This window comes from Mytilus edulis, chromosome 3 (assembly GCF_963676685.1).
Source record: "Mytilus edulis chromosome 3, xbMytEdul2.2, whole genome shotgun sequence".
Lineage (NCBI taxonomy): Eukaryota > Metazoa > Mollusca > Bivalvia > Mytilida > Mytilidae > Mytilus > Mytilus edulis.
The window spans coordinates 38,831,334-38,847,212 of record NC_092346.1 but is presented as its reverse complement, the minus strand read 5'-3'; the positions used below and the strand labels follow the sequence as shown (position 1 = coordinate 38,847,212).

The 15,879-nt window shown below is 33.4% G+C and overlaps 1 protein-coding gene and 1 long non-coding RNA gene across 2 annotated transcripts in view; one reads left to right on the top strand and one right to left on the bottom strand.

Moving 5' to 3' along the window:
* LOC139516416 (solute carrier organic anion transporter family member 4A1-like) overlaps window positions 1-15,583 on the top strand; it is a 35,275-nt gene extending 19,692 nt beyond the window's left edge. Inside the window, exons 11-14 of the mRNA XM_071306492.1 lie at window positions 1,869-2,004; window positions 5,773-5,960; window positions 8,390-8,454; window positions 13,446-15,583. Of these exons, the coding sequence (XP_071162593.1) occupies window positions 1,869-2,004; window positions 5,773-5,960; window positions 8,390-8,454; window positions 13,446-13,684 (628 nt within the window). The 3' untranslated portion in view covers window positions 13,685-15,583. The remainder of the gene's footprint in view (window positions 1-1,868; window positions 2,005-5,772; window positions 5,961-8,389; window positions 8,455-13,445) is intronic.
* LOC139516417 (uncharacterized) lies at window positions 1,847-10,491 on the bottom strand. Its single transcript, XR_011662965.1, has 3 exons — window positions 10,394-10,491; window positions 5,928-5,986; window positions 1,847-3,070 (listed from the first exon to the last, which is right to left on the bottom strand). It is a non-coding gene; the product is annotated as an uncharacterized lncRNA (long non-coding RNA).
* Window positions 15,584-15,879: the final 296 nt, after the last annotated feature.

The following is a 15,879-nucleotide window of genomic DNA, read 5'->3' as shown; positions in this document are numbered from 1 at the left end:
TCAGAGGAAAATCAATTCGGAAAGTCCATAATCACATGGCAAAATCAAATAACAAAACGCATCAAAAACGAATGGACAAGAACTGTCATATTCCTGACTTGGTACAGGCATTTTCAAATGTAGAAAATGGTATAAAATAGACTGGTGTCCTGTTACGAGGTAGACTATTTTCCCTAGCTATCATACCACTGCTTTCCCGTGACAGTTGTAGCGTTCGTAAAGGCAATCAAAGAACACAACAACACTAACATTTTTTGGGGTACTTTTTTTTAACTTGTAAACAATGCATTCTAAACCATGTTAAAATTATAGGAAAATATAACCTAATTAAACACAATGCGACAAGAATATAGAAATATTGTCACCTTGAATTTCTTTCGACCGAGAGTCAAACCCTTGCTAAAGATATTTCGTTTCACAATGCGGGATGTATAAATACATTGCCTCGTCCGATTAAATTTTGGGAATTTGAATCAGATGCTTCGTGTTGAGTGAAATAAAATTAACGTTACCAATTTTCTTGCACCAGATGCGCATTTCGACAATACATGTCTCTTCAGTGATGCTCGTGGCCAAAATATTTGTAATCCAAAGCTTATATAAAAGATGAAGAGCTATAATCCAAAAGGTCCAAAAAGTATAGCCAAATCCGTGAAAGGAACCAGTGCTTTGCATGAGAGAGATACATTCCTTAATTTATAATAATTTCTATCATTTTGTAACAGTTAATTTTAATAACACAAAAAATCCGTATTTTCATGCCAGTACCGAAGTACTGGCTACTGAGGTGGTGATACCCTCGGGGACTAATAGTCCACCAGCAGAGGCATCGACCCAGTGGTAGTAATAAAATTAACGGTACCAATTTTCTTGCACCAGATGCGCATTTCGACAATACATGTCTCTTCAGTGATGCTCGTGGCCAAAATATTTGAAATCCAAAGCTTATATAAAAGATGAAGAGCTATAATCCAAAAGGTCCAAAAAGTATAGCCAAATCCGTGAAAGGAACCAGAGCTTTGCACGAGGGAGATACATTCCTTAATTTATAATAATTTCTATCATTTTGTAACAGTAAATTTTAATAACACAAAAAATCCGTATTTTCATGCCAGTACCGAAGTACTGGCTACTGGGGTGGTGATACCCTCGGGGACTAATAGTCCACCAGCAGAGGCATCGACCCAGTGGTAGTAATAAAATTAACGGTACCAATTTTCTTGCACCAGATGCGCATTTCGACAATACATGTCTCTTCAGTGATGCTCGTGGCCAAAATATTTGAAATCCAAAGCTTATATAAAAGATGAAGAGCTATAATCCAAAAGGTCCAAAAAGTATAGCCAAATCCGTGAAAGGAACCAGAGCTTTGCATGAGGGAGATACATTCCTTAATTTATAATAATTTATATCATTTTGTAACAGTAAATTTTAATAACACAAAAAATCCTGTAACACTCACTGCTATTAAATGAACCATTATACCATCTGTGTGAGGTGTTTAGATGCCCTCTTGCTATGTTTACTTTTCCCCCCAATCAAACATTCTACTGTTTACCAGAGACAGGTAAAACTTTAGCCCTTCACCAAACCTGGCAAAACCTACCTATTGTATTTTTGGTAACTCAAAAAGTAATTGCAATGATCCTTTAACCTACAGAGAGCATGAAAATCATCCTATACGAGCCATCGGAATAATTGCTACCATACTTAGCTGCATATTTATACACTGAGCATCACCGAACGAACGCCACAGACGTTTGTAGTACAATGGAAAACAATATTTCTTTACCCAAGTCAACCTTGAGGTTGATCAGTATGCACTAATTAACACTTGTAAAATCAATTGAGATATTGTTTTATTTCAGTACATTAGCTGGATATAATGACGTTTGTCAAGGATCTTGTCAGTGCCAGTATGAAGGTCTGTCATTAGTCTGTGGAAAAGATAATATTGTATATCATTCACCATGTCATGCAGGATGCGCAACTCAATCAGGACAGGTAAACCACACATTAAGCTTAATAATAATCTTACGAAATATTTTCGTCGTGAGAAATTTGCAGATTAAAATGTAAAAAATACAAAAACAGCTAAAATCTAAAAAAAGTACTGGACTGAGGAAAATTCAAAATGGAAAGTCCGTCAATAAATGTCAAAATTAAAACCTCACACACGTCATGGATAACAACTGTCATATTCATAATTTAGTACAGGCATTTTTTTCTTATGTCGAAGATGGTGGATTGAACCTGGTTTTATAGCCAGCTAAACCTCCCACTTGTATCTTGTACGAAAGTCGCATCAAATTCCATTATATTGACAACGATGCGTGAACATAACAAACGGACATTATAGATAGAAAAATGTCAAAAAATACAGTAGGCAACATTGTGCTAAAATCCTAATAACGAAAAAAAACCCATACAAACATGTAACAAAGAAGCACAAAATGGCATACAAACTAAGCATTTGAGTAAAAATTAAAGACAAGAATACACAAATTTACCATAGAACAATAACACAATGATGGGATGTATAAGTACAGAGCCACATCATATATGTAACAAAAAAACATAAAAAGGCATATAGACAAAGCAATTTACGTGTTCTCATACTAATTCTTATTTCAAATGTGGTGAGTGTTCAACGCATTCAATCCACCGAACTGGAATTAAATGAAACAAAGGATAGTTAAGTCTGCCTCATATCTTGACTTGCATCCATAAATTGACCGGCCGGTTGCTTCAGCTTCCAAATTGTGCACTTTCCATTTTTATGTAGCAATACTCCAGCAGCGCCTGCAGATGGAGTATATATATATATATCCCAGTTGATGCGGTATTACAGATCTTACATTTCCTATAATGTCCTCCTTGATACAAATACTGTTTGCAAAAAGGCTATCGAACTAAGAGTCTCAAGTGGTAAAGTTGAAATCATGCCGTCGAAAGTTTACATACGCCATCACGGTTTGGTTGGTCCTTTGAACGAAGGATATATTATATGCGACTCTCATACAAGTGAGAGGTTTCGCTAACTATAAAACCATGTTTAAGCCACCATTTTCTACAATATATACACAATTTTGTTAAATTAATATATCTATAAAATAAACCCAGATATCTCGAAGCACGTTTAAAAGACCATTCGTTTTTTAATATCACACGCGACTGCGTATTTATAAGTCCCGTAAATCAAAAGTAACCATATTTCTATTCGCTGTAACTACTGGGATAAACAAATATTTTGAAAGAAATTGTATATTTCTCAAGTAAAATAAGATATTTTTTTTTATCATACTCAAAAGGGAAAATTTTCCAAAAACAAGGAAGTCATGAGCCAATGATGTCATGTCCCAACACGTGTATATATACGGTCCATTTACAGAAAACTGTCTGCATGTATCAGTAGTATACTGTTATAACGTTACGCTTCCTTTTTTTAATTCAATGGCAGGGGATGATATCTGGTGACTAGCGGTATAGTTAAATAGAAAACTTATTAAAAATAAACACATGGTAATTACATAAAAAGTAAAACAAGTATACCGAACGAAGAGGAAAAATCGACACTAATAAAATCAACGGTACCAATTTTGTTGCACCAGATGCGCATTTCGACAATATATGTCTCTTCAGTGATGCTCGTGGCCAAAATATTTGATATACAAAGCTTATATAAAAGATGAAGAGCTATAATCCAAAAGGTCAAAAAAGTATAGCCAAATTCGTGAAAGGAATCAGAGCTTTGCATGAGGGAGATACATTCCTTAATTTATAATAATTTCTAATATTTTGTAACAGCAAATTTTAATAACACAAAAAATCACTAAAAGTCCCTAACCTCGTTAGTGGATTTTTAGTGTACAATTTTTACGTTTTCTATAGGAACTTTTTGCTATTAATTGTTACGCTTAAAAATTTCAATAACAAGGGATATATGTATAGAATTATTATCAGAAAACCATTGCTAAAATAGAGTGCGAGTTTTATCGTGCGGGATTTATACGAGTACGCAGCCACGTTCGTTTAGAATTTGGACTTTAAATTCAATGCCTCGTGTAAATAGCATTCCACGCTCTTGAAACGTCGAGACATTGCTTTGATATTTAGTAATAGTTTATCCATGCCAAGTTACAATTCTAGTACGAATTCTGTTCTGGTCTGATGATTTTGAGCAGAAGTAATGTCATTGACTTTATAGAGAATTCACGCGAATAACAATGTTTTCTTTTTTCCGTTATGTTTGAATATATATGTTTGACAGCTTACATACAGACAATGTATAGATCAAGTTATCATTTTATTACAGTACAGATAATTTTGAACCGTTGGTGACTATGTTTTGCCATGCAAAACTCTCAGACATACACAAGAATGAAGGACTTTTTTTTTTTTACATTAATCAGAACACGTGATATGTCATTGATAAATCTTATAAAGTTATTTATAAGCTTATAAATGGTTATTTTATAAGAAAGCCATTAAACACAAGGAAGCTATTAAACCAAGAGTTCCAAATGGTGAAGTTGAAATCATCCCTTCGTAAATTTTACGGACGCCATCACGAGTTGGTTTACCGTTATGGAATAACCTTTTCACAAATGATATCGGTTATGTTCCTTACGTCGTAACTACAATCCCCTCCCCTTTCGTGAATGCGACATACCGAATTAGACTATTTACAGGCTTTGTTATAACATAAGCAACACGACGGGTGCCACATGTGGAGCAGGATCTGCTTACCCTTCCGGAGCACCTGAGATCACCCCTAGTTTTTAGTGGGGTTCGTGTTGCTTATTCTTTAGTTTTCTATGTTATGTCATGTGTTCTATTGTTTGTCTTCTTTCATTTTTAGCCAGACAATGTCATTTTATTTTCGATTTATGAGTTTGACTGTCCCTTTGGTATCTTTCGCCCAATTTAGACGGAAAACAATTATACCCTGTTATAAGTTTTGATATATCTTTTTTTTTTTTTTTACCTTAAATGTGATAAAAAAAAATCCAAAGCAAGTGAACTTTGAGAAGGATTTCCAAATATGATTCTTTAAAAAAAAAATATACTTAAGTCAGCGTGTACTGTTGTCAATGGGCCTTTGAAAATAACAATGATATTTAAAAAAAAATAATTCCCTATGTTTCTGTTGTGGTAATTATACCTTTAACTAGGGATTCATGCTTTAAAAAAATCATTAAAATTCTATTTTTCGTCGCAGTTAATTTTTCCATAGCAGATAAGATTGAAAAATGATGAAACAATCTAATTATTAAGAAAAAAATATTTTAAATCAATGTTTTCTGTTGTCAACTGCATTTTGAAATGCAAACTCTAAACCTCCGTTCGACAGATGTCGTATATACCGTATACAAATGGATCGACATAAAAGAAAGGTTGACTTAATAATAATTTCTGCTTTTCCCACTTTCATTATTAAGAAATAAAAAGTGGTAATTGTTATTGAAAGTTCTATCGAATTTTAAGAGATTTGGTACGGAAAAATAAATCAAAATGACGTATTTTGTATATGAATTTGATATACCGTGGTATATTTCAATAAAAAATAAACAATATAATAACACAAATACATTCAAAACCGATGTTATGTCAATTCACCAAAATTATGAAAAATTATATCTCGGTAAGCAATTTATAACTGTCAGAGTTTTAATAAACATTTCATAATCAACTTGGGTTATCTCGCTTGGAATGTCCAATATTCTTTCAATGATATTTAATTTAATTTAATTTTATGTGACTCTTTGACAGATGACGTATCATAACTGCAGTTGTGTAGCAGCTAGTTTAAATATTCCAACAGATCACGCTAACGCTATGGTTAGCGCCGGACGATGTGAAGATGGATGTGACAAGTTATACATAGTAGCGCCATTAATGTTTATATCTATGATATGTGTACTTACCACTGTGACTCCTAATTCCATGGCTCTCATGCGGTAAGTATTAGCTTTTTGCATTCCAGCTGGAAAATATTTGAAGATAATAACAGTTTTCAAATATTTCAGTCAATAGCACAACACTTTGAAACAAATGCATAGACACACAAAATGAGTGAAAACAAATAATGTTTTAGTCTAAATATTCCGACTTTGCACCTGCGAAAATGCCCATTTAACATTAGTTAGGTCCTAAAAAGAGGATATGTATACTAGTATCCTTTTAAAGAATATCCCTTCCATTTGTTAGCCTATCTGTAATTACAGTAATTTATTTTATTCCTTTAAGATACAAGGAGAGTTTGCAATGTCAGGAAGGATGTATATTTTCTATTTTTCTAAGTATCACTTGTGATGATAGAAGATAATATTCTAATTTGATAAAAGTTATGTTGTGTATCTATACTAATAAACGGAAGACCTCATTGTGTGTGTCGCTTCTCTTCCTTCCACAATAAATCAATCATCATGCCTGCGTGTCCTATAGGTAACATGCATAGTCGCAGTTGTCATCCATTCTTATAATTATTCCGATTGAGTTATTTTGGGAGATAAACGACAAAAAAGGAGTCCGGATATGATTCCGTCATCGGACTGACTTTTAGTCATAGATAAGACTTCCGGTTTGAAACATGCACAAATACAACCAATCGTATGATAGATAACAAACATGAAAAATAAATAAGCCAATCAGAGCGTTCTCCATATCATGGTGTTTAGATCGCAAGAACCACAACTATTATACCTCCTTATAGAGGACAATTATTTTTCGCGTTTACTTACATGTAAACTACGATTGTACTACTTTAATATATAGAGATTCTCTGTATTCTGTCTACTGTTTTCTTTGATACGATACAACCAATCGTATGATAGATAACAAAAATGAAAAATAAATAAACCATTCAGTGCGTTCTCCATATCATGGTGTTTAGATCGCAAGAATCACAACTATTATACCTCCTTAGAGAACAATTATTTTTCGCGTTTCATATCATGGTGTTTAGATCGCAAGAACCACAACTATTATACCTCCTTAGAGAGGACAATTATTATTCGCGTTTATCTACATGTACACAACGATTATACTACTTTAATAGATAGAGATTCTCTGTATTCTGTAAGGGACTTTCCATGTTAGAATAGAAAGTCCCTGATTCTGTCTAGTTTTCTTTGAAATGTTTACTATTTAAGGGGTCATACCACTTGCATATATATTAAAATAAGTAAAACATGATCAACTTCATCTAAAAAAAGTAAAATCACAAAAATACTGAACTCGGAGGAAAATCAATTCGGAAAGTCCATAATCACATGGCAAAATCAAATAACAAAACGCATCAAAAACGAATGGACAAGAACTGTCATATTCCTGACTTGGTACAGACATTTTCAAATGTAGAAAATGGTGGATTGAACCTGGTTTTATAGCTAGCTTAACCTCTCACTTGTATGACATCACTTGTCTAAAACTACCTCGACCAAAAACTTTAACCTGAAGCGGGACAGACGAACGCACGAATGCACAGACTAGAAAACATAATGCAAATAAATGGGGCATAAACATTTATTGTTGAAAGGGAAAATAGTGATTTGGCAAAAATGAAAGTAAGGTAGAGGTAAGAGGCAGACAGGACCTTTTTCGGGGCGTCGGGATCGGGTGTTTTTAAGCTCTGGATTTGGGGATTGATCCTTACGGGATCCGGGAATATATTTTTCGATTTCGGGATTTCATGGTTTTAAGCCCGGGATTTCGGGATCAGGACCCCTGCGACCATCCCACAAATTAGCCTTAGTCGGTCTTGGTCATTTATACATGATTCATATCCTACCATTGGCATGTTAATAAAACTCTGAAAAGAAAATGCACTGATGGATTGTCCTAGAAGGATATTTTATTAAACTAATAATGATCTATATATAAGCAGTTACATTTATTTCATGTTTGAAACGGTGCAAATTTTTAATTTGATTTGACTTTTACCCCAAAAAAGCATTGTAGCAAAGGGAAAGAATAATTGGGGTCTGAGGCCAGACACACGAAAATAATTGAATTTAACAGAAAGGAAACAAATATCGGACTTTGGAGAAAAGGAAGAGGGCTTTTGATACCTTTTATGAATTCTCCTTGCATACTATCTTTTACAAAAAATCATTCTACAACAGTTCACAAGCTGTAAATGCCCGCGATTTCGCGGGTGTGTTCTAGTGATTCAATATTTTAGAAGGGGGAGGCCCCTAGATTAAACACATAAAGGTATATTCACAACAAAAAAAAAAACCCACCCGCCGTTACATCTTTTTACTGCAGACATTTACTAAAGTAAAAAGACAAAACTCTTATTAACCAAATCGTTGCTGTTGTTTTCATTTTAGTCGAAAGTATTGCAACATTTGTGCACATTATAGTTTGAATATTTTATATTTAGGGTTGTCAAAGATGAACAACGACCATTTGCTTTAGGAGTACAGTGGGTGTTTATTCGTTTGTTAGGTAAGATTACCTTAGCCTTATTTGGCACAACTTTTTGGAATTTTGGATCCTCATTAATCTTCAACTTTGTACTTGTTCCGGCTTTATAAATATTTTGATATGAACGTCACTAATGAGTCTTATGTAGACGAAACGCGCGTCTGGCGTACTAAATTATAATCCTGGTACCTTTAATAACTATTGTAAAGGTTTTATTGTATAACAAATGTTTTAAAAATTACTTTTGATTTATTAGGATATTATTATGTCACACCAAAAAAGAAGTCAAAACATGTTTATGGTATGAGCATGTGTGTGTGAAAGTAAATATATGCATATAGAGGACAATGAGATACTCTGCATTAAAGAATGTCTTAAAACAAAGTCCCATTGCTCACTGGCGTCAACGTGATGATCATAACTGCAATAACGATCATCCCAATATGGCGGACACAAATATAGGGATATTTTAGAAGGCTGATGTCTATACCGTAACAGCTTATTTTCAGATTTGTTTGATAGTGTTACAAACCGCCGCCACAGTAGTAATTGTGGAAGGGTCTGTTGACAAGTTTTTGGGGCTCTCGTCAGGAATATTCTGCATCTTTTTTCTACCTCTAAATACGAATGGATGCCAGGCAATGCACTCATATTTCTCAGTCCATAAACGATAAGTTTGAACGTATATTATATTTATTATTACATGTTCATATTATATACACGGACAAATGCAGACATGCAGACGCTTAATCAGTAATCAGTTTTCGGGTCATTCAGGTCACTCAGTGTGGTGGGGGATAACTGCCGCTATATTTACATTTCCTTAAAAATACTTCATCTAATAATTAAACCATAGTAACCTGCTTGACTTTTCTGTTGGGCTAGGTCTGGTAAAGATAAACTTTCAGATTGTTAAGCTACTAGTTAGGCTTGACCTAACAAGTTATCCCCCACCACACTATCCTCTTTGATAGCCAGCCTTCTAGTGGTCCAACCCCCTTCAAGTTCAACAGATTTGACCGTTGCAGAGGAAACCCCTATCCAGAAGAAAGCCAGGGAGATCTTAACCCTGGGTTCCATGCCGGCCATACCACCTGCCAGAAGGGACTGGAAAACCAAAGCTATTAAGATACCAACATGATCCACATTCTTGCAGTGGCCACCTAGGGAGTGGGAAACCCTAACACCAGACAGCAAGCTGTTGGCCTGGGAATTTGCCGCGTCCCAGTTGGAGTATCACTCCACTGGGAAATTTCCAAAACTGGATAGGGTTGATTTGTTGGACAAGTACAATTTCCTGGCCCTTCCTGGCACAAAAGAACAGAAGATCAAAGGCAAGGAAAACCTAGTTAGGAAATGTAGGTATTACAACTACGAAATCCTTAGAACCACCATCAACAAAGACAACCCCGACTTCCAAATAATAGTTAACCAGTTGTATACCACAAGGGATCTGAGGGACACTTCAACCGACAAATTTACTGATCTGTGCAACCATAGCAAAATACTGTTACGCTTTTTGTGAAATAACATACCATGTACTTACTTTTCCATATATAGCAGATAGAATTTAAATCACAGTGGAAGTAATATATCTGTTAGCGTTTCTAAATAATGTCTCATACATTAACTGTATTATATCTAAAATTCAGGAGAATTTCCGTTTCTAAGGAGGGGATAGTGTAATAACTGGAACAATATAACATTTAATAATTTCTACAACCTGGAATTTACTATGCAAACTACAGATGGATGAAAACTTTATTGGATGATGGCCTGCAACAGAAATATTATTGACTTTATGAACATTTAATTGAATTGGACATACTGTTATATTTTCAACTTTTTAACTTTAGGCATTTTGTTTGGCAAGTGCCCCTTCATCTTGTTTACCAAACTCGTTTTACTTGATAACATATTTTTATAGATTGTAAGGTGTCTGGCACAAATATGCATATACCTGAAATTATATTTCAACCCATTATAAGTCCTCAAAGTGTCTCAGTAAGGAAATATTTAAGTTTTACTATCGGTCCAAACCATTTTTGTTGTTTCTCCGTGAAGAGCCATTTTACAGGTCATGTGACCATAGTAGGAAATATTTTTGTCGTTGTCATTATATTTCTAAAATCTCTTAAGTATTCTATAAGAGTAACAAATAAGTCATAACATTAATAGTTTTATTAAGGCTCCATTATTTATATCTGTTAAAGATTAGTTTCTTAGGGATTATATTGTAACCAGTTTACTGCTGGAATTTAATATCAGTACTCCCGGCGTCTGCTAGTCCTACGCACGGCTAGAAATTGGAAACAAGTAGTAACGAAGTTTTAAGCTTCTTTTGCTAAATTTAAATAAAGGAAAAGTTAGGACTTTGGCCCATTTGTATAATAATTAAAGAACAGGCATTTTACTGTCCATTTTACGTGTGATTTTTAAATGTGCAGGATTTCCTGTCAAGCACCTATTTTATCGGACATTCTCCTGTCAGTCCTGACAGGGTTCTCATTGGCCCTCAGGGATCCCTGGCTTATTTTCGATTGGCTTTCAGGGATCTCAAAAGTATATAAATAAGGTTCCACTCAGTGAAATGGCGGATAACTTGTTCGCTCAAGTCTAACTAGTAGCTTAACAACCTGAAAGTTTATATTTACCAGACCTAGCCCAACAGAAAAGCCAAGCAGGTTAATATGCTTTAATAATATAAGATGAAGTATTTTTAAGGAAATATTAATATAGCGGCAATTATCCTGCACCACACTGAGTGACCAAAATGACCCGAAAACTGATTACTGATTAAGCGTCTGCATGTCTGCATTTGTCCGTGTATATAATATGAACATGTAATAATAAATATAATATACGTTCGAACTTATCGTCTTTGGACTGAGAAATATGAGTGCATTGCCTGGCATCCATTCGTCTTTAGAGGTAGAAAAAGGAAAAACCCCAAGATGCAGAATATTCCTCACGAGAGCCCCAAAACTTTGTTTGTTACAATATTAAGAAAAATCTTTATAAGCATTGCCATTGAATATTTTTTTCATAAATAAAAGAAAAACAACCAGAAGAACGAAAATCGAGATTCAAAAAATCACGATGATGATCGTAACTTCGTCTATAGATGATCGTAACTTTGATTTGTTTTTATAAAAAGATGATCGAACTCAAAATTTACGATTTGTTTTCATTAAATGAACACCCTATTTAGCAGTCACGATAAAAAAAACAACAACATTATAATTTTAAAATAAAACAAAGAAAACTGCTTTTCTTAAATAAGCAACACGACGGGTGCCACATGTGGAGCAGCATCTCCTTACCCTTCCGGAGCACCTGAGATCACCCCTAGTTTTTGGTGGGGTTCGTGTTGTTTATTCTTTAGTTTTCTATGTTGTGTCATGTGTACTATTGTTAGTCTGTCAGTCTTTTTCATTTTTAGCCATGGCGTTGTCAGTTTGTTTTAGATTTATGAGTTTGACTGTCCCTTTGGTATCTTTCGTCCCTCTTTTAAAAGAAATGACATAAGGGGGATAATCAGACTTATATTCAAATGTCCTCAATATTTTTTTCTTATGAGTAATTAAGTTAAAATTCAAAATGGATTTACGTTGATATGAAGTTGATATATAAATATCATTCTCATGATACAGTTTAAGAATACAGGCCAAAACTTTCACTGAATAAAGTAAAGCAAGTCATGAAGTTACATTATTTTGATGACTTTTTATCGTCTTTCTTTTTCTCAATCAAACTATGACTATTAAACATTGGTAGGCTACAGAGGCGGACTAAGTCAAGGTGCTCGCATCACCTTTCTGTGGGGAAAATTTGTTTGATAGTATAGGGAATCAATAAAGTATGACTGTAGCGGGTCTACTCTTAGGCAGCCAGTCCCCTATCCCTATATGAAAATCAATGGGTACGTCACTGGACGACTGATACCTATATTTACCATGGGTTGGCTATTTATGTGAAGAAGAAAAAGTTGAAATAGATCATAATAGATTTTTCAAGCTATAAATCCTTACATTTATACGGTATATGACATGTATTATTGAAGTTAGTCGAAGAAGTTGTTTTAAGCCAAACATATCATCAAGGGATCTACCATTTGATTTTTATAAGGGGGATGCAATTTGGAAAAAGGCAGGACAGGAGATTTGAGTAAAAAAAGACCGGATGAACATCTTGGCTAAACAAAAAGGCAGGATGACAATTTATGTAAATAAAAATCAGGATGAAAAAAGCAGGACCAAATAGAGTATTAATAAAAAAGCAGGATAGAGATTTCAACATAAAAAATGCAAGACAAAATTATTCATCCTCCACTCAGTGATCATTCCTCATTATTAACTTACCTGAATAATGTCAGTCGTTATATTCCGCCGATCCGTCTAATCTCCGATTGCTACATTAACCTCGATAGGCTATACTAGACAGCTTTATTTGTCCTTATTTATCAGGAAACGATTCGTTGGATTAGACAGTTACGATCATCTTAAGTAAAAGTTACGATCATCGTTGATAAAAAGAAATAAAAGTTACGATCATCAAAGTGATTTTTTTTTATCTTGATTTTCATTCTTCTTGTTGCTTTTCCATCCTGACCGAAACAAATATTTAAATGGCAATGCTTATAAAGATGTTTCTTGGCATAAAATAAATCTGAAAATACGCTATTAAAGTGGAGATATCAGCCTTATAAAATTTCACTATATTTGAGTCCGCCATATTGGGATGATTGTAACTGCAGTTACGATCATCACGTTGACACCAGTGATTACTACAATGGATTACTAGAAAAGTAAAACTGCCACTCCAAATAAAGCAAATATTGGAAAGTAGCGAAAATTTAAAACAATTACATTTTGTACCAATTTTTATAAGTTGATCGAAATAGTATTTTAAGTAACATTATATTTCATTGTATACACATTAATTGTTATTGTTAAGAACCACATTATTAAATTTATGTTACATTAATAACTTGCATCCACATATCATTTCAGGGTCAATACCTGGGCCTTTTCTAGTAGGATGGGCTATTGACAATGCATGCTTAATATTTCTAGAAGGATCATGCGGTCACAAAGGAAACTGTTTGTTATACAGTCACGATTCGATGGCGTTAGGTGTTATGGTGTGGTGGCTTGTTGTTTGTCTACTTTCGGCACTGTTTTACTTGCTAGCTATATTCTTTCAGTGTTGTAGAGGAGAAAAAGGCTCTTTTGATTTGACTAAAAAGTAATGAACATCTGGTTAATTTATTTTAGTGATGACATTTTTTATTCGGGCATTATGATTGACGCTATTTTTTTATACAAAGGTACACGAATTAGTGTAGAGTAAATTTTGTAATATTTTTATTGTTGACTAATAGAAAACTTTCGAGTTTGTCCGTCACCGGAAAAAAACTCGTCAATTATGCGCGCCTTTGAGACGTCATTTACCAGATAGAGCGGATTGCCTGTATCCCTGCACTGTAAAGTTCATCAAGCATCTTAGTGATCGTCATTGTACAGGATGAACTAGAAATAAAATTTGTTCTGTAGGTACTTTATCACGATTCCCTAATGACAGCAGTGCTGAAAGACAATTATGAGTATTTAATTTGCCGAATAGTTCGTGCAATATAGTTTTATAGTTTTCCAACCACTCGCTCAACATTGGAACGGAAGTGACGACGCCCCTAAACGGATGAATGATGTTCACTTAAACCAAAGTTTTTGACGGAAATGCACCGAATTCGAAATTTGTTTACTGAATTGTTGATTTGTTTTTAATTTTTGATCTAGATCCCGAATTGCATTTCATTGTATTACATTATGTTTTATTCATTATTTTTTCATTCAAACTCCATTTGATGAAAGTAAATCATATTAATCATTTTCTTTTCTGACATATAACTGAATACATAAAACGTATGTGTTCTTACCAGAGATTCATAAGAATATGAAAAAGAACAGATGTAGGGTACATTACCAATAATTTCTCACACGTTACTTGTTCGGTGTGAGCAAACTCTCCGTGTTGTAGGCCGTATCTTGAGCTATAATGGTATACTTTTATACATTGTTACTTGGATGGAGAATTGTCTCATACCACATCTTCCTATATCTGATTTACCAAATTTGTTATGGTATTTCTACTGTCATTTCAGTAAAACTTGTTTTTAGACAGGTTGATATAGTTACTTATTTTATGGATACAGTATTGATATTCAGACTGATCTGATACCGTACTGATTCAGTGTTTACTCTCAGAGCTAACCTTGTCTTTATCGATATCTAGCACCTGTTTCAGTTGTAGTTGGTGTATGTCTTTTTGAAAGATATTAGTTTAACAGTTTATTCCATAATAATTCAGTTCAATTCAATTCAAAGTTTTATTGTCATATGAATCGACTTAAAATGATTTATGACTTATGAACTTTACCATGGACGTACATATTTTAACAACACTTTGGTTAATTTTTTTACTTTTTTATAAATTTATATTCTATGTATAGGATTAATTTTTCTAAATTTGGTTTATTAAATACAAAATTTTAGTTGGATCTTGAATTAAAACCATACCAACAGCTTTACTTGTTTTGCTCAGTGTAACATAAGACACCAAGAAAGAAATGAATATATTGTCATAAAATGTCTGAAACCACTTCATTATTTGTTTTCTCATGGAATATCTTAAGTATATACTAACTATATTGTTTTCATTCAGAAAAAAATATGTAATTATAAATCATTAGATGTATTTCTTTGATAATTATATTCATGATGTACATTTTGAAACATGTAAATGATAAATTTTTAGATGATTTATTCAGAGTATTCAATCATCTAAAGAAAGCATGCACGAAATACCCGAAGGATAACTTTAAAACATCTGTAATCATTAATTGTCAATTTCAATGTTGTAAATTATTCCAGTAAATGATTTTTAACGCTGATTTATGCAAGCTTTATGTAACTTCTTGATAATCCCCAAAATAATGCAATAGTTTCTGCAAGAAAAGATTTTTGTTGATTTTATGCTGAAATAAATTTTATTACATATTTAATATATATAATTAAATAGTTGAGCACCAATTGTTACTGTTTGTTCATATATAAAATTGAATTCAGGCAAATGAATGCATTTAAAATCCATGTATGTTTGTTTATTTTCTCGAGTTTATATTTTATAATGACTTTTTTTAAATGTTTGTTAGAATCGCATTTTTTTAAATTCACATATGCATATATTTGTAAATATTGTCTTTCTCTATATGTCTTGATAATATAAAAGATCAGATATTTGAATTTTATACCAATAAATGACATCAATATATCTTGAAATCCTTATTGTATTTTAGAACTGTAAATTCAAAGTTTTAAACTTCAACAACTCTGGTTTTGTACCTAGCTAAACCTCTCACTTAGATTTCTATTATTTTGACAACAA